Source organism: Falco rusticolus, chromosome 11 (genome assembly GCF_015220075.1).
Source record: "Falco rusticolus isolate bFalRus1 chromosome 11, bFalRus1.pri, whole genome shotgun sequence".
Taxonomy (NCBI): domain Eukaryota; kingdom Metazoa; phylum Chordata; class Aves; order Falconiformes; family Falconidae; genus Falco; species Falco rusticolus.
This window is the reverse complement of record NC_051197.1, coordinates 27,319,328-27,339,294: the sequence shown is the minus strand read 5'-3', so window position 1 is coordinate 27,339,294 and position 19,967 is coordinate 27,319,328. Positions and strand designations below refer to the sequence as shown.

The window sequence follows — 19,967 nt, the reverse complement described above, 5'->3', positions numbered from 1 at the left end:
CACATATCTGTGAATTTAACAGGGATGAGAAAGGGCTTGTGTTTGCAAAGCAAAGAAGCTTTGACACAAGAAATAAGTGTGAAGAACAAGGCTGGGCCATCTTTATTCAAATCTGTTGTCACGGTCCATTAGCTCTCTGATAGGTCTACTCATCTTTCTGAAGACGTGCGACACTTTTTAAGATCACTGACAAACAGTACTCAACCCATCATTAATATCCTGACAAGGACAAGCCCATCCTGGCTGGCACATGTCAGTGCTGCTCCCAGTGACACAAAAGGGTAGCTGTCCCACTGCTCCGAGTCAGGGGATTCTCCCTACAGCCCCAGGTCAAGCTCCCGTTCCAAACACAGAGGTAACAATCCCAGTCCTGAACACTAATACATGCTGCCTTACCTGCGTTGTAGAAGAGGTCAGGTCTTTCCAGAATATCCCCTTCATGGATGTAGGGCTCAATACGATCATCGCCATACAGATACTGCTCACTGTCATCCATCTGCCGACTCTCTACCATCTCCAGCCACTGAGAGTTGTGCCATCGAAACTTCTCGCTCTGGATTTTTTTAGCCCATTCCTCATCATATTCCTGTTAAAAATCACCCCACAGAATTTTAGAATGAGGTATAGACAAAGCTGCTTGGTTGAACAGGAAATGGCAGACGATCTGCATGTCAGCAAAATAGGCAAGTTTCAGGGCTCAGTGACTTAAATCCTCTATTCAGTTTGCAGAGTACTTGGAGCAAACCAGGGAATTATTTTGCAAGCACTAGGCATTATTCTGGTTTTGTACATGCAGCAGTACAATCGTTCTCTCATGGTTTGTAACCTTATGTCATCCAGAAAAAACTCCTGCTTTGAGCAGGGAAGTTCTGTCATCATAGTCTCCTCATTTGGTTTAACAGGAAGAGCCAATTACTGCCAATTTTCAGGGTGATTTCAGTAATTAATTACTAACACTGGCCAAGTACCTTCTACACCCTCATTAGATGAGCATTCAATAGGACAACTAGTTACTAGAAAATACAACAAAAGAAGGTTGTGATAAAACAAAAAGTCTTGATTTTGTTTCACGAGTTCCAATAAGACAGGATTTAATTTTCAACTTGTCAAATTTTATAATGGCTTTTTATGTTTAATATCAAGTACCCACAAAAATGGTACACAACATTTGTAATAAAGAGGATATGGGAATCCAAGATACAAAACTAAAAATCTCAGAGGAACTTCTCCAGAAAGCTGAGGAAAACAGGATATAGGTTCCAGCCACTACGGAAATAAAATGTAGGCATGAAATTTCAGTTGGATTACAGCCTAATTGCACTCAAGTGATCTGATATTCAATATAAAGGAGCATCAAAAGGAAGCAACAGCCTACGATCGCTGCAATCAGCTATTTAGAAGGCTCTTCTAAACACAGCAGCCTATGTGGGCTGTTGATTACCACTGAGGGAGCACAGACCTGCGGATAATAGTCAGTTTCTCAATATTACTGGAAAGATAGGGCACAGCTAACTACAGCAAACTCCTCAACATCAGAAATCTCCAGATGTTATCAATTTGGGAAGATTCACAAATAATGCACCATGGTTAGTACTTTTTTAATCAGAGGATTATGAACAAGAGTAACATTCATAACCAAAGTGTTTCTACTTCTGGGAAGAAATACCCTCGCAGAACAGGTCCCACTTTGTTGTCTTCTAAGCTAACCGCAAAGGTGAGAAAAATTGAACTTCAACTCTCACATTGGTTAACACATGATCTGGACAGACTTCCCTTGGAGATCTAGCTGGAGTAGTTTAAGGTTTTAAAAATCTGTTTAACTTGGCCCTGAAGGGGATGAAGAGTGTTCACACAATTAGTGACAATGCCTTGGCTGCAGAAGTGGTAATTTCTCAAACTGCTCCAGCAAGACGTGCAAGAGTAGATCTGCCCATAATCAGAGGTCAAGAAAGATCAGTGAAGACAGAGTAAGTGGGCTGAGTAGTTCAGGTTAAGCTTCAGAAACCCCTACAGACGGAACTGCAGCATTTAAACTGACTTTAATATTCAACCTGCCTTGTCTTCACTGCTATTAACCTGACACAGGTAACACACTCTCTGCCCTGTGCATTTTCCACCCTTCTGACTGGTCGGTAACACAAAAACCAGCTGGCCCCGTCATTCTGGCAGAGGCTTCTCTGACATGGCTAATGAGCATCTAGAGCATCCAAGACTTCATGGGGGAATCATCTCGTATTGTGCAACCACAAACCCTTATCCTGTGGCAGTGGGGTTTTAAACTTTGTTTTACTTGGAGAAATGGCAAGTTTGTTTCTCTTAGCTTAAAACAGAATGTAAACTCCCTTTTGATGTGACACTCATGCAAGTACCTGCAAGTCCAGGGTTCTGATCAGTCTGTGTCATTATTCTACATTTCTCCAATTCCACCTCTGTTCAACTAGACCTTTCTAATTCACCACCATACCATCCTGGCACACAAGCAATCCTGCTCAAAACCTGGTCTCCTGCATAACTTCCATACACAGAGCAGGTATCATCTGTGGGACCTATAGATATTCTCAGTGCCTAGTGGCCTCAAGCAAAATTCCAGGTTTTTGTCAGCCACATAGTAATGCAGCAACCTTAGGGAGGGAGGAAGAAAAAACAAGACACCCCAAACCAACGAACACATACCTATGCCACACACTGTTTGGAAATGTTTGGGAAAAGAACATCTCATGCTATTTCTTAGCCTCTTGATCTTTTCCCTCGCTTCCACTCAATTAAAAGGAAAGGCTAGAAATAACAGTGCAAAACAAGAGCTTCCCTGGAAAAAGCAAGCTCATCACTAAGATTTACAAAATGACTAATAAAAAAAAGGCATGACCTTCAATGATGACATTTGACCAGCATCTTGGAAACATCTTCTTTACTGCATCTGCCAGCGCTAAACGGTGGGCTATCTATTATGTCAGCCTCCAGCAGTTGCGACCAACTTACAAGATTTACAGAAACACCTTGTAACTGCCAAAAATTGTACTACAGTCTCAAGAAAACTACTCCAGAAATCACGATTGCAAAGAAGTGGGGGAAAATAAACAGTTTTAACACAGAGCAAACTAAACTAATCTGTGGGAAAGCTGAATCCCTTTCACATTACCTTGTTTATCTTTAAAAGTTCTCAAAAGCAGAAAGGCCAGCAGCTAAATTACCTAATTCACGTTTACCATAAACACAGATTGAAAACAATCTTCCCAAAGTTACAACCCTAAACGAACCCCACTTGCCCGACATGGCTGTTTCATTCCACACCACTGTCTGAACATGCTGAATGTCTGTCACAAGTAGACATGAACTTTTTCTATCCTTCTACAAAAACAAATAATCAGTTAACATTCTCTGAGCCCAATGGACTTTTTCTTCAGAGTATGACAACAGGGCAGAATATTCCTGTGTATTCTACTTTTCCCATCCCATTAAGAGGCTTAATACCCCCAGGTATTTCACCTCGATCATTCAATTTTGGAAAACAGGATTAGCAACAGAATGGCAAATTAACAGCTGCTAAGACTGAACATAACTGCACGTTCCTTAAAGAAAAAATAACCACAAGTTACCTCTTCAGGAGGTTTGGCTATTTTGTTATATTTGTACCTTGCATTTCACTGTGAATGACCAACAAGGACAAAGAAGTGACTGCACCAGAGTTAAATAGATGATCAGTTTTGTCAAGAGTTTCATTCTGGCAGCAATCCTAGAAAAGGATGATTTGCACTAATCTAGAATAATTTATATAACCTCAGCACAAAAAAGTTCATTTAAGTACTCCTAGATCAGAAATATCTCTCTAGATTTTCCACAGAAATGTGCAGAAACACCACTGGGTAAGTGATTAATGGAATAACACCAGAATGGAAGAAGAGCTGTAAATGTAGGACTAGAGCCAAAAGGCACAAAGAAACCAAATTAAAGAAGTTTAGAGCAAAACAATTCCCTAAAACACAGCATGTCTTCCAGCAATTATATTTTGAGCTATTAAAAACTTTTTTTTATTATTTTGTGTGGGTCTGTTAGTTTTGGTTGGGTTATTTTATTTTTTGAACGCAATGAAAAACACCTTCCTTACTAAGGAATTCCTGCAAAAATGAAACCAGAAAACTAAACATCATGGAGATGCAAATATAGTTTTGTGCCCTCCAGTCCTTTTACATGTCAGGCTACTAGAAAAGTGGTAGGTGGGAGAACAAGAAGGTGGACAGAATGTGCCTATTCTCCAACCCCCTGCCTGCCCCCCCCCCCCAATACTGCATGTTCAGAAACATAAAAGGAGGAATCCTGAAGGTTGACTTTATTCTCTCCGGAGCTCCCTGACATCACTGTTTTTAACATTCGGTTTCCATAAATCCAAAAGTGTCATAGAAGATGTATGGTTCGACTCTGCAAGGAATGTGCCATCCTTTTTGAAGTTCTACTTCCAACTTTGTTTACTACTGAACCATTGAAATATTATGAAGCGTTAACTGGCCTATTATCAGAGCATGTCTGTTCCCTATCAGGGGTCCCCTTTGTCACTGGCTTCCGTCACACCTTGTATCTGATTAACACACTATAGGATAACATAGAGCTACACAGATCTGCTTTGTGTTCTCTCACAGCTGATGAAAAACAGATTTTCCTTTTCACTTTAATGTGGTTGCCCTTTAATTGGGTCTGTAATAGGGTTCATTTGATGTGATTCCTCATACTAAACTAGAACTGCTATACAGTAAGTAGAATGCTCATTATGTTCAAGGCTGTACTTGGTAATATGTTACATTCTTCGTTATTTAACCATCCCTAAAACATACAGTTTATAGGAAAGGTTAAATTAACCATTTTTTAAGAAAGAAAAGATTTATCTTGTCTAGCTATCCAAAAGTTAGGCTTGTCATTTGAACTATGTGCCTCTATAAACCAAGAGGAGAAACAGATGTTATGGATCACCTTTTGCAGGTGTCTACGACACCTACCTTAGACCTTAGAGTAAGTACCACCCAAGGGCTCATTCACAGACAAAAAAAAAAAAAAAAAATCCCCTCTACCACTTACACCTGTGCAACCCACAGCCACTTCTTCACAATCAGGTTCATCACTAAATATATTCTGATGGGAAGCCAACAGGAACCTGTGATATGGAACTAATGACAAGGCAGAGCAAAGAGTAAACACTCACGCCCCCTAAATTCAGGTGCTAAAATGCATACCATCCACAGAATTCCTATATTGTCCGTAGCTGAAGAAAGAAACTTCCCCCCCTCCCTTTGGAGAACTGGCAAGCTGTTATCAAAGTAACACGGATCAGTGGTTTGGCTCACCTTCCTAGTCTTACAACTGCAAAGAGCAAGCACCAATGCTAGAAGGAAATCTGTCCAAGATGGGTTTATGTGAAGACAAAAAACAATCAGGACATGCCTGCTCTATCTAATGCTGCCTGCAGCAAGGTTACTCTTCTAGTCCTGGTGAAGCCTTTCCTGCTGGGCACATGCTGTAAGCTACCAGCACCAAAGCTGACTGATTGCTAATTTAACAATGCAGAAGTTGATCAGTGAAAACATATGTCAGCAGTTGAGCCTGCAGCCCCACATTTCTTCTCTGCCCACTTCGCTGTATTCATGATTGTTAAGAGGATAACAGGGGAACAAGAGACACCACAGAAAGGGGAAGTCTTGACAAGTGAAGGGAGAACCTTATTTCCTGGAGTGACTACAGCACTCCTTCACGGAAAGAGGACACCAAGCTGGAGTCAAAGGTTATCTATTTTCAGAGTACACTGCCTATTCAAATAAAGCCCACACCAAATCCCTATGGTCTGCTCTTCCTTGATTCTAACAGAGCTGGCCCCAAACCCCAGAGCACTGAGGGTTCACAGCACATTCCTGCTTCTTACGTGAAATTCCAGCATTCCCAACACTGAGGATGTGTGTCACGGCACTTAGCTAACATGCAAAGATGCAAGCCCGTTCATTACCACAGCCTTCCACACAAGGCAAGTATTTGGCATTCATTACAAATACTTGGGGCAAAGAAGGAGAGCTGAAAAAACACCTTAGGCATGAGGCCCTTCCTAAAACAAGTGGACAACGCCGTAGCTATCTAGATGATGTTTTACTTCTGCAGGAAACAATCTGTTCTTGAACATAAGAGAAACAAGATGGTACAGCAAGCCTGAATTCAGAACTGTAAAAATATTGAATAGGAAAATGGGGGGAAATGGGGGAGGGGGAAGACTCAGACTACACAGCCCAAGGATCTGGTTATGGTTAATTATATATCCTTTGAATAAATAAGGAAGATCATTTAACTGCAATAAGACTGACCTAGGAGCAGAAAAAGAATGAGAAACCCAAGAAATTAAAACCCCATCAGCTCTTGATAATATTGTCTGTGGTGAACGGAGTAAAGCCATTTTGATCAAGCTGACATTTCTTTCCACAAGTTGAGTGGCAGGTGTCCAGGCTTCTGAGGCAGAAGAAAAGGGAACTTTATTTGCTTGAGATTCCTACACCAGCTGCTGATTCCAGGCGGGACCTGTCCCGCTTTAGGTGTACATGTACACTAAATGAGCTGCTTGGTGTCAAGACTCTGCACATGACAGGAGACTGAAGCATTCCTGAATTATCAACGCAGACTTTCTTTTTGACAAAAGGGATATGTTGCTTCTAGCAGTGCAAAGCTGAGACTCCCCAGTACATACTATGCTAAAGCAGCACATCTGTTTCAGTTCATCAATGGCAGAGTACAGCCAAGCTATATTAAACAAATCATCACTAGTGTAACATTTCCATAATTTCTGTGACAATTACTTTACTACAGAAAGCATATCTCCCCTAAGGCTTATAAGGCATCTGATTTTCTTCAGTGTTATTTCAATCACACTATATAGAGCTTATTGATGAGTGAAAGAAGCATTTGTTTCCCTGAGAAGAAATTACTTTCAAATCTCTATTCTCCAACATTTAGTTTCTGATTTCCATCATCAGAGGAACTAATCCTGTCAGCATGTACGGAACAATAAGACTGAAAACTTAAGTTTTTCTTTGTGTGGATTTAGCACAGATAAGAAGTTTCAACCTTAGACACTATGTCTGTTCAGACACCTCAGAAGGCACCAGTTGGGTAGAATTGCCACACGACCAAACACCTCGGTGTTTGCAGGCTGCTTTACCATATCCTCTGAGCTGAATGGCAAAACACCTACCGAGATCTGAGGTCCTAATAACTTACTGTTCCATATTTTCTGCCACCACCGTCCAGAATTTGTTGCCTTTTTTGCCTGTGATTTTTTGGTACTGGGAGACAAAGCATAACCAGCTCACAACATTGCCAAGAAAGGAATCAGTTAGTGATTAGCCTTCCAGAAAAGAGGGCATATAGTGCTCCCCCACAGGGTCATGGTGTTGGTCATGGTTTATGCAATTTATAATTCAGCAGCAAGATAATGGGTTTTCTCAGAAAGGGAACTCTCCTAATTTACCAGTGAACACCATTCTAAGTATGGCGCTGCTCCACAACCAAAGAAAAAAGTAATTTACCACCACACAAACTACTCTCAGTATGTGCTTGATATCTTCTCCCCCACCACCAGTAAGAACAGTACCACATCATTTTCTCCCTTCATTCTTCCTCAAGGTCATAGAAGTCCTGCTCGGTGCTTTTTGCAAGACATCAAGAAGCCCTTCTCATCCATTATCATAGCACTCCTCATTTACTCACAGCTAGCATAAAGAATACCTCTTCTTAGGAGGGAAAAAAAAAAAAGCCAAATGCGTTTTACTTCAGATGTTAATATTGAATATAAAGGTATGACTTAATGTGTTTATTCTTCTTGATTCTTAAAATATATGTTGCTTAATATCACTAACAAAATTTTTCAGTACCTAGATGCTATTGCGTATCATGCTGCAAAGCTCCCCCATATGAAGAAATCAACACCTGAGACACTTGGAAACTGTACTGGCCCCAAGGTAAAAGAACACTTGGATTGCCTGGCCTCACCCAGAAGACAAGAATCTACTGTTTTCACTGGAGATGTCCCTGGAAATAGCTGATCTTGGTAAGCTGAACATGACGTCCATCATAAATAGTAAGTACAAACTCATCTTGGTTGAAATCTTGCCCTTAACGGACGTCAACACCAACTCTGCCACTAACTAGTGGAGCGTAATTGTCATTCCATACCTTCATGAAGCAAAACCAGAGCCAGATAAAATTAATTCCAACACAGAAAGTGTTACGTCATTTTACTTTTTCTTAGATGAATTTCAAGTTAGAAGACATTACTAATGAGTATAACAGAAAAAGCCAAAACAGACTATAGTATTGTGCAGCATAGATTAGGTCAACTGTATCAAATCTTTCAGAGTGCAAGCTGCAATATGCTTAATTCAACTACAGAAGAAACTAAGCAGATGATACAAAAAGCATTAAGGGAGTCAACTATGAGTCTAGAGCAGTGCCTTTAAGTTCTCTTTGGCTGTAAGACTGGATTTCATTATAGCTACTCTACATCCAAAAGGACGCACAGTCTGTACATTCCCAAGACACTACAAAATGGTGACATTTCTTTTTGTCAACAGAAGGCCAGAAGCAACTTTTAGGTGGAATTAGTTTCACAATGTCTTTACTTCAATGAAGAACATGCTAGAAAATACTAATGCTGCTGCAGTCAAGGATCCCCAGAAGCAGATTATACATGTTATAAGAACCGATAACACAACAGCACTTCATAATTTAGTATTCTTTCTTTTTTCCAAGTTAGTAGTTTAATACAAAACAACTGTCCCAAGAAGTTTATTGTGATCAATGTATAGTTGGACAAACTAAGCCATGTAGCTAAAGGAAACCTATCCAAGAGCTGAAGACAATATTAAAAAGTTCAGTGCTACACTGAATGTTCCCCCAGCAGAAAACAACCAGCTTCAGGATCACTGCCCACATTTTCGTTTTGAAACAAATATTGGCATCAGGCAATGTACAAAAGCTGAATAAAAAGCTGCTGGGTAACAAGAGCCATTTGTTTGGAGAACTAAGAAATAATGAAAGCTTGACATACTTATGTAATATGATTAATTTATTTAAGTATAAAAGCACTCTTTAAAAGTGTCTGTAGCGTAAAACTAACGGGTATGAATTTGCCAAGCATATATGCATTTTCTGGAAGTTTGCTACATAGCCTAGATTAATGATTGTCATTGTCCCATGAAAACTTACCTTTTACCTATGTGATTAGGAAGTTGCACACGAACAATATTCTTGATTTCCAAGTTATTGCTTACTTAGTTATTTTAGAATCATCTCATGTAAAGATGTTCTTTAAGGACAGATGAACAAACAAAAAACATCAGACCTACCGCTATAATATCCAGAGTGTTATCACAAACTTTGCGAATCTCTGCATTTTTATCATGCATCAGGTCTATAAGATATGCTGGAGCCTCTGGAAAGAAACTGTTAAGGACAAAAACTGTTGGGGTTTTTTTTGGTTTGTTTTTTTTTTTTTTCACATCCCTGTGTTCTTCCAACTACAAATTTCATTACGAACCATAGTCAGGAATTTTTCATCACATACTAAGTTCAGCAGCCTTCCTTCAAATATTTTTCAAAATTGCTGAAATATTACATGTCCCTTACAAAGAGAAAAACATTCTGATCTGTTACAGGAAATCCATGCACCCAACGTGTTAGCCCAAAAGGCACATATTTTGTGAAATGGTTTAATCTTTTGAGACTGTTAAAAAAAAAGTTTCCAATGCATCTGCCTCAAAAATATTGAGGATAATCTATTCCGAAAATGATAGCATTAATACTACTATTGTTCATTTTGAGTCAGAAAAGCATTATTCACATGTTGGTGCTTTATCATTACATATATAAAATGACATGCAAATTATTTTTGGTTTTCAAAGCTAGCCACCTAGGAGTCTCAATGGGAGGCAGAGAACAACATCCCAAATGGCTTCTCAGATATTCCACAGAGGTTAAATGAAAGAGGACATTAAGAAGTAATCTTTGTATTATTAGCAAAGCAATCATTAATCTGCTATCTCTACAAGGGCTCCATTCAACCTATTCTTTATGTTTCAATAAAATTTAACATTCAGTTAAGGCCTATAAAGACAGCTAGTGACACTATCTGTAGTTTTTGTATCACCTGAATGACCTCGACATCAGCAGTGACTGAAAAAATAAGTAGTAAAGACTGAATAGGAGTTACAAGTACCCTTAAAAATATTCGAATTTAACAAATCCATGACATGGGGAAAGCAAAGAACAGATTCAGGCATCAACAGACAGGCAGAAAAAGGAGAAAGAGGAAAGGCAGGAACAGAAATCGAAGTGTCCACAGTGGGAAGAAGATGGGATACTTATGCAAAACATAAAATTCAAAGAACAAATTTGCAAATTTGTGTGTGCAAAAAATACAGAGCAGGCATTATTTATGTTGTCCAGACTGAAAGAAGAAAACCGCTATTAAAGTATTTTAATGCATATAACTTCAGACTACGCAATACATATATAAAGGTGCAGCGCAATGGCTATGCTCTATGTAAGTTTTACTTATGGACTATGATTTGCAAAACAAATTCATGCAGTAAATCAGACTGGATAGGAACTAATGGGTCATCTGGTCCAGTGATCCCCCTCCTATGCCCCTCCCTGTTTCAAAGCAAACCTAACTCTTAACCTTAACTACTAATCTTGCAGTCCATCTACAAGCCTAGGCTGCTTGGATTTTTTTCTTCAGGTGAAATAAACCATTTACAAAGAAACCTCTGAGATCAGAAGGTTTATGCAAGAGAAATATAGGCCAAACATAAGTGATGGCAAATTAAGTGCTGCAATTCTAGATATTTAATCTTTCAAAAGATACGGGTTTCCTTGATAATGACATCTCTGGTGGCTTGATGGAAGACCATCTGATAAAATACATAGATGATCTGGCAGACAAACTCATCATCCTCCTGCTGAGCTGCAAGGAAAAAAAAAAGAAGAAACCACACACCACAATTTCAGATCTCACAACTAGAAGCTCTTGATGCTTAGAGCAAGTGCAGCTTTTACATGTCAGCTAGACGGTTCAGTGTTACGCATGAGATTTCACCTGATAACACAAAACTAGTGTTTTCTTCCCTGCTCCAGTCAAGTAGAAAGACTACAGATTGCAGCAAGAGCTGTTGATATGTGGGAAAAATTGAATTTATTAAGACCACTAGTCAGTATCTCTCTATCAATAACCGAGTAATTGCTCCTCCTTTCATATACAAAACATCTACCCCTGGCTTGCAAGAGAAAATGAATGCTGCATTCACTTACAGCACAGATGTCAACTAAATTCCTCTGAAAAATAAGACCTAGAGCCAAACATGGCAGTATACCATTTAGAAGCTCAATGAGTGCAGGGATGATTCCAGATTTAGCCAGCAGAGCTGCGCATGAGTCATCCATAGAAACTGTTCCAATCATTATCACCACTTCCAAAACAAGGTCGTCTTCTGCAGAACCTGGTAAGTCAGAAGGCAGAAAGTATTACCTCTTAGAAATTCCTAATCTCGTTCTGTATTTATCCATAGATATGATTCTGTTCTTCAGTGTTCTGTTTCCCCAAACAATCACAAATTACAAAGGTAAACAGACTCTCCTCTAAAAGAGCACTCTTAATTGTTTTTCAAGAGACTCTACTTTGAAAGACTAACCAAACTTTGGACAGACCTGGTTTAAGTTTATCTTTGAGGTATGGAACCAGTTTGTACTCTTTCAGCACAAGTTCCCAGTCCAGATCTGGTAAGGTCAAATTTGCAAGTGTTCCCAGGCATTCAATCACAAATTCTTCCTCTTCATCATTTGATATTTGAGCTGCTAAATCACCAACGTAATCCTAAAGAAAATACAGCAACACACACTACAGGTGAATAATCTGCGATTCTGAAGAACTCACAACTCTCAGATCAAAACTAGTTCTCAGAAGGACATCTAATAACAGTTTCAATTTCAGTTGAAGAACAACCCAAGAAAACATTTCAGCATTCTTCCTCTCCTTCCTTTCACTTTCAAGAGGTGTGGATCATTTGTTCAGATGTTCCAAAAGTACCTACTGAACATACAGTTTGAGAAAGCTGTTAGAAAATAAGGGAAAGAAGATAGAGAACACCATACTGTGTTAGTAAGAGTAATGGAGTCCTCTTCCTAAAAATTTTAAGAAATAACTATAAGATTTTCTAGCAACATGAACAGGGAAATCATGGATTCTACTTACTAATTCCATACTGCTTTAAGACAATTTTGATATTCAATCCTCATTTTAACAGCATGTTTAAAATTTCCACAATTAGGACATTGTATTGCTCCCCCTTCTTTGGAAAAGGCAGCTAACTGAATATTGAGTATTCAAAATTTTTAAATATCCACTTATATAAAACATTTGGCACAGTGGAAAAAAAGCCCCACTTTATTTTGCCCTCTAGCTCTAAAAGCAGACATTTAGGATAACTGTTAATTGTTATGATGTTCACCCCAGCAGCTGGGGGGTTTTTTTGTGTGTTTATTTTAGAACAGGGACTTACTGGATGCAGCTTAAGATCTGTTTTCCCTGTACTGAGGGATCCAAACCCTGATCTACCAGCCAAGATAGCCTTATACAACCAAACATAAATCAAACCATGACAGCCAAGAAAACCTAAACTGGACACCTTGTAAAGACAAAACACAGCAGCTCTCCAAAGCCAGTCTTCTCCAGTAGGAAGAATCAGAGGTCACATTAGATAATAGATAGTACTTACAATAAACAGGCTTTTAGTTGGCCCATCATGTTGTGAAATATTCCTGATCATCTTCATTAACAATGGGTCCTTAAATTTCAAAGCCCGCTTCATTAGCATTTTCAAACCGTTTCCTGAAAAGAAACAAACACTTAGGAAATCCTCCAAATAAACAAAACTCGGAAGAGAACAGGCACACACAGAAAGACAGCTTTAACTTTAAAGGTTTAAAAGGAAAAGTGAGGAATATAGACAGGAACTATTTCTTCTTCCAAGTTTAAGTTGAAAAGAAAAGACCTGCTCTGTATAAATTCCACGGCTTATCTAAAAAAACCACTTTGTCCATATGTACCAGTGGGACACTTAAAAAGTCAAATAAATAACTAAATGCTAAAGGTGTACTTAGTTGTTTATTCTTAGACAAAAAAAAAGTTCTAGATCCAAACCACTATCCTATCATCAAGTGCAGTTAGCAGAGATGCAGCACAGCCGCTGGTATTAACTCTGAGATTTCTCTCCCCAGTCCATGGAATAAATATATTGTTATGGTTTTAAAACATTATTTACCAGCCATATAGATCATTACATGGGAATACACATAACAGACATACACAGAGCTGAAGTACTTGATGGTAAAAGGCAAGTCCCACTGTTACATTTCTAAAAGGTCACCTTGCCGACCTAGTAAGTGCTACTAGCTTGAATTTCATTTGTACATTTAATATAAAACTGGATCTCCCTGCTCTCCCTTCTACAGAGCTATGCAGAATTTTAAAGTGGAATTGCTGGTCACAGAATCCATTGATTGCAGTTGTCCTTTTTAAAGTCCAGTAATATACCACAACAGTTCATAATGAAAATTTTTAGCACAAGTGAAAATTAGAGCTACTGAATAATCACATTCTGCTTAAAACTTAGTATGAAAATCATGAAACTTTAAAAGCAACCTAGAGAGCTACTGAATGAAGTAAAGAACCCATCTATGCCACGTAACAAAACACTAGAACCCAACATGCTCATTTAAAAAAAAGAATTGGAAAGATGCAACTAAACACCACCACTGTGTTTCTAATTTGGTACTGAGAGGTTAAACACCGATAAGCTGAAGATGGATTTTAGGCATCAGATAGAACAAAACCTTGATCTCTCTGTACAGCCATAGTTTCCCACAATAATGTCATCAGTGCACTTTACAGAACTACAAGCACATGTGAAAGATGTGGGCATGTGAGGCTACTCAATGTCACTCCTGCCACCAAGACAAGTTTTGGTGAGGATACGGCCATTTGTTTGTATTCGTTACCCAAACACGGTGCATTTTATTTTTTAAAAATACATACGCATTGATAATAAGTGTGTATAAAGCGTTGTCATCTCCAAGAAAACAGTAAAATCTCAGTACACTTACCTTCACAGATAAGTTGTACATTTCTTTTGTTAGCAGCAAGGTTAATACAGAAAGAAATAAGTTCCAGGTCAACTCGCTCATCAGGACATTCAAAAAGCATCTTCATTAACTGCCGAGAAACACAAGCACACTTAAGTCACCAATCTTTCCAAAGCGTTAGAAAAGCAATGTTATGATGTCAACTACAGTAGTTTGTTGGTTTTTTTAATTAATATTCAGCATTTCCACAGTAAAGTTATAAAGGTCAAGGGCACAAGATATACAGTTCCATTATTTGGGGATAACAATGCTTATAAAGTGCCAAAAATGGCAGTAACTCATCACCTTAAATTAACTTGGGTTAGTCACATTTTATTGCTACCACTGTATTTTTTATTTTTATTGGGTTTTTTTAAAGTTACAAATAGATAAATTTGCTGCAAAAGCTTTGGTAGACTCAACATAGGAAAAAAACTCCACAACTTAGTTCCACAGAAAGTCAGATTAATACCTGGTCATTTAATAAAATTAGACTCTAAACAGATACTTAATTGCAGAATAATTCTGCTACTATTTTGCTTCGCAATTACTCCATTCATAGGTAAACTAGCTGTATCTGCAGCAATGTGCTTTATCTTTGCAGCTTCCCCTGCTAGATCTGAACACTGCCATATACCAAGATTTTTCAATAGTAGCCCGATTCTTTGGTAATTGGACAGAACCACCTGGGTTAACATAAGTAGACAATTGCCTATAATCCTGTTCCAACTGTTCAGTAAGTGTCAGTGAGTTGCCAGATGATTCCTTATGCAGACAGTCTATGGACTGACATCATTTTATACACCTGGCACCTATATGGTCCATTACATCACAGGCTATCTATCTAGCCTCTTTTTGCTCAGTATGAACATGTTTTGAAATGGCATATTGAATATAGGAAGATGACAAATACATGTGTTTCTTTTTCTGTTTCCAACCATGGCAGACAAGTTGCATGACTACCTCATTGAGGGGCTGCAGGACATCGCCCTATTTGCTCCTAAAACCTGCTCAGTTCACAAGACACGTCAAGATTATAATGCAAAGCAGCATGATGACAAGACTCAGATTACTGGAAGCAGAAACAACTGAACTTAAAGATAAGCAGGACATAAGGTACAAAAAAAAAAAAAAAAAAGTGTAGCTCAGTTTGTGTCAAAGGCATGGGGGGAAAAGCAAGCAACAACTGATAGTTAAATATTTGTGTGCTTGCCCCCTGGTGGAAAGACAGTTTTTAATGCACTAAAAACTAGAGCAAGTAGTGAACAACCCTAGAGAGGGGGAAAAAAAGGAACAATAAGATTGCAGGAATTTCACTCCAAGGCCTTTTACTATAGCAACTTTATGAGTTTATCTATTATAAGATAGCAGTTGTTTCAAATGGACTGAAATAAAATAATAATAAAAAAGTAACAACACAGTTATCTCTTTCTGGGACTTTAATGTACTCATTTAAAAGCTATCATTGATTTCTTCCTCCCTTTTTTAAAAAGGCAGAATCAGATTTCTGTAGGTTGTTTTAAGAACTTATAAAATCCCTAGTTTATTAAATCCGTAAGCCTGACAGTCACGTAAGAGTGAATTAACCAGAGAAGAAAGTTGCCACTTAACAAGTAAACCCAAGCATTCAAAAATCACCCCCTGCAACTCTTCTGTTACAAAAGCTTTAAAAACAGATTTTTAAAACCCTTCGAATAATTTGAAGGGAAACATTCTCATTACTTACACAATACAAAATCTGTGGAAATTAGATGTTTAACAAGATGGGATTACACTGTTAATTACTGAACTACTTCTCTATAAAAAGAAAAAATATATCCAGTTTCAATTAAAGCCGTTCAAATTTTAAAGTAATAGTTTCGTACGAGCTCCATGTTTCCCATTATGTCTTCATTTAATTTGATTGCTTCTTGTGCCACTTCAAAAGGAAGAGTAATTGCTGCCAAATAGGAAATATTAAAATTAAATTTGTTCTGCTTTTACTATGTCCATTGTCATCTTTTACTGATTTAACAGGAAGGCAGTAAAAAGACTGCAGCATGTGCAATGAAGAGGCAGTAGTGTTCAATCAGACAAGTCCCATATTGAGTATCAGATACCACAGACCAGGACTGAAATCACTGTGTCTAGACTCTCTGGCACCTGCCTTCACTTATTTACCAGTGACCAGAGGCCAACCCCCACAGCTCTCTGTTCACATACACCTCTGTCCAACCCCCTCCCCAAGCCCAGCTCAAACATCTTTGAATGATTATGCCAGAACTGCATGCCTCAGGAATCTCTCCTGACCGGCTACTCCCTAACTCTGCTGTTTGAAGTGATGCTCTGGTTTCTGAACTTCAGCAGATAATGGCGGACAGGAGCAAAGGGTGCTGTCAAGAGAGGACGTTTACCAGCATTAAGCTGAAAAGAAGCTTATAGATCAAAGAGGGGCCAAACAGGACAACTGTGGTGGAAAACATGTGGGTAGCTGCAGAGAACCTTGCACACTGCTCTGCGGTAAAATATTAAATATCACCATGACATCACTGCCTAACCATGCCCTTTGATTGGCCAGGTTATTACCAATAAAGGCTTTTATAAGCATCTGGATGGCATTTGCACCTATTTAAACAAAACACGCATTGCTGAGGTCTAAACAAGAATGAACTGTTAATACTCACTTTTAACTGTTACTAGAATAGCACCCACTAACTCCTGCAATCCACAAGGATGTTTACCTGGGACAGCACGCGCAAGCCCTTGTCACTTTGTACAGGCAAAGTGTTTGAAAACAGGGGACTGATTTTTCCAATCACTTTCTACGACAGCTAGACATTCATTATTGAGTATTTGCCAGTTTGGATGCGGACCACAGAAGGGCGCCTACTGCCATTGCAAAGAGAATTTGGCTATCCAAGGTAAAATCAGATGGCAGCGAGTGCTTTTAAAAAAGGTCATTTTCTTCTCCTGCAGCCTCATCAATTTCCCCATGTTTTCTGCCGTCTCTGTCTTCCTTGATTGTCCTGATTTTGAACGCTCATTAATAAAATTTAAGCTCCGGTCATCCAGCTTGTCCTTTTTGACCAGTCAGCAGATGTGATCTGTGAGTAATTCCATTGACTACTGAAGCATCAATAGCCATAGGTATCCTTCAAAATTTGTAGTTTTGGCCAAAGTCCAATCAAGGCAGTGGACTTATTTCCTGCTCCACTAGTTTTTGGATACAGCTCTGTAAGCACTGGGAAGAGCAGTCACTGCCTATCAGAACAGTGACATTTACCAAAGCTCAGATTATATCACTGAAGTTTCCACAGCTCTTTACATTTGGCACTGGGGATCTAAAAAAAACCAAACATGCCAAGATTCTCCGAAAGCACGTTATACGCAAGCCCTGAAACACAGTGCATGAATTCTGGTCTGGCTGGTAACTTCTCAGAACAAAGCAGGTCCCTTATATCATGCAAATGCCTTAACATATAGTTGCTTCTTGCAGAAAAAGCAGTAAGCAGGGTGTTTATAAGACCATTTTGTAACATATACTAGTTATTCCCACCAGTTCTCCCATCTCCTTTCTCCAAAATCTTCCTGTATTTGGAAAAACATCACCATTTCTGTCATGAGATAATGACATTCTGAAAACTTTCCATGGCAACTTCCCATTCTGGATGCATTTGATGCTAAAAACATTTTTGGCAGGAAAGAAAATACCATGGTGCAATTCTGAAAAAGCTACCGGCGAGCTTTTACACTTATGCAACACAGGCTTTCTCAACTCCAGCCTCATCAGGACTGAGAAAGAGATCAGCAAGAGAGGATTTGGTACTAGTTAAAAAAAGAAAACCCAACCAAAAACAAAACAAAAAAAACCCCAAACCACCTCCAACAAAACACACAAACAACATACACACAAAACCTAAAACTGCATGATAATTGTCTCTGTGCTTGGATCAAAGACCATGATTGGAGACACACTGGTATGCAACAAACTGTAGCCTGAAAGATCGGTGAAGAGCCTTCCCCAGTCTCCCCTGTTGTACATGCCTGCAGTTGGAAAAAGAATTGTCATGTAGCAACAGAACACTGCTTGGCTGGTTTCCAGTTCATATCCTGTAATACTGGAGACGTTGAAATTTTGATACCCAATGGGATCAGCAAAGAATGCCTTCTAAAACTGTAAAGGAAATACTTTCCACAAGGTTCCCCAAGGACTTGCTGTGCACAAGCTTTAGTCTCTTTCAAGCATTCCCGATCTTCTGCAGAAATTCATCAGGTCACCTGTATTTTTACCAATTCACTGATGCAGCTCCAGTGTTAGTAGCACTGACAGAGAATAAGTCACTTATCCTCTTTCTGGGGACAGCAAGAACAGTCCGACTGCGGCAGCGGTTCGCCACCGACTCAGCAGCATCGTGGCTGTTCCCATTGTCACCTGTGGGTGTCAGTGCGAGCTCTGCTATGCGTGAGGATAAGCCCTGCACAGGGAAACACGCATCTTGCCACCTCATCATATACAAAAGCACATACCTGTGGGATGCAGTCTGTGTATGCAAACATTGATTTAAAGCGATCGTCCATGCTTATGTGATACAGAATACACATCGCTACTTGTTTGTAGTTTTCATTTGCTACGAGAAAAAAACCCCACAATCCATATTAGTAGAAGCCTGGTTTTTTTAGGTGTTGCGAACACTTAAAAGGGGAAAACAAAAAGCACAAAAATTCTGGCTAAGCAGAGGAAAAATTTAAATCAGAAATACAACGTTAACAAAAGGGTTATGCCTCGTGTATCCAAATGAACCATGTATTTGTGCAAAGAGGGAGCAAAGGCAATGCTAACTACTGTCCCTCTGCCCAGCACCTCAAAACACTTCCTTAACCTCACATCGCAAGGAATGTATTTTGTGAAAGGAACACTTAATAACGACAGACCATCCAGAAAAAGCCCTCATCAGTTTCCAGCTAGGAAATTAAACATCAAATGTAATGCTGATTTAGCTGTGGATATTCCTGTTGAAACAACAAGTTTGTCTCAAAGTGAAATGATAAAAGAATATAACAATGCCAGAGAGAAAAATCAGAATTACCACTAAAAGTGTTACAGAAGGAATCCAGTGCTTTTCAAGTCAGTCACATACTGACTGTTTTATTATCCTAAACGATAAGATTATCTTGTGGGTGCCTTTTGCATTTCACACATTTCAAAGACAACATTAGTATATTTTCACATTAATACTTACCAAAGAGAAAAAGATTTTCAAGAAAAATTGAAACAGTTAATGCAAGTAGGTTGTGAAGTATTTAACGCAAAGATTCTATAAAACCAACTTAGATAAATGTACGAATGTTTAAGAACAGACAAATCTGACCCTGACTCACTGCCGAAATCTGGACTGAACTTTCTCCTGAGCTCTCCTCTAGCCCTCCATTAGCAGGATACTGGTTATAAAACATTCATCTGAACATTTATATTACTTAGATCAGGATTTAATAAGGTCACTAACTCAAAATTTAGCCACAGTTCTTATACAAATGATCAGAAATACCCTACCTCCCATTTCTATTTAAGCTAAGTTAGAAAATACCTGTTTAACACTTTGGCAAGGCATCAAGACCTCAAACAGCAATCAACACAGTTAGGATTTTTCTTCTGCATACATCATTGGGCACAGGAATTTCCTTTAAGCAGCAAGGACATGATGCCTTTATCCTGACAATGAACATTTGTGCCTTTTTTCAAAGCTGAATTACTAAAGACCCATGAAACCCTTCTGGCAGTTGCCATACAA

The 19,967-nt window shown here is 38.9% G+C and overlaps 1 protein-coding gene across 1 annotated transcript in view; it reads right to left on the bottom strand.

Annotated features, from left to right (window-relative positions):
* Positions 1-19,967, bottom strand: part of KIFAP3 (kinesin associated protein 3) — a 71,188-nt gene that overhangs the window by 23,782 nt on the left and 27,439 nt on the right. Inside the window, exons 11-18 of the mRNA XM_037404245.1 lie at positions 18,706-18,806; positions 14,182-14,290; positions 12,795-12,907; positions 11,728-11,893; positions 11,394-11,519; positions 10,889-10,987; positions 9,369-9,454; positions 397-586 (exon numbers count right to left, since the gene is read on the bottom strand). Of these exons, the coding sequence (XP_037260142.1) occupies positions 397-586; positions 9,369-9,454; positions 10,889-10,987; positions 11,394-11,519; positions 11,728-11,893; positions 12,795-12,907; positions 14,182-14,290; positions 18,706-18,806 (990 nt within the window). The remainder of the gene's footprint in view (positions 1-396; positions 587-9,368; positions 9,455-10,888; positions 10,988-11,393; positions 11,520-11,727; positions 11,894-12,794; positions 12,908-14,181; positions 14,291-18,705; positions 18,807-19,967) is intronic.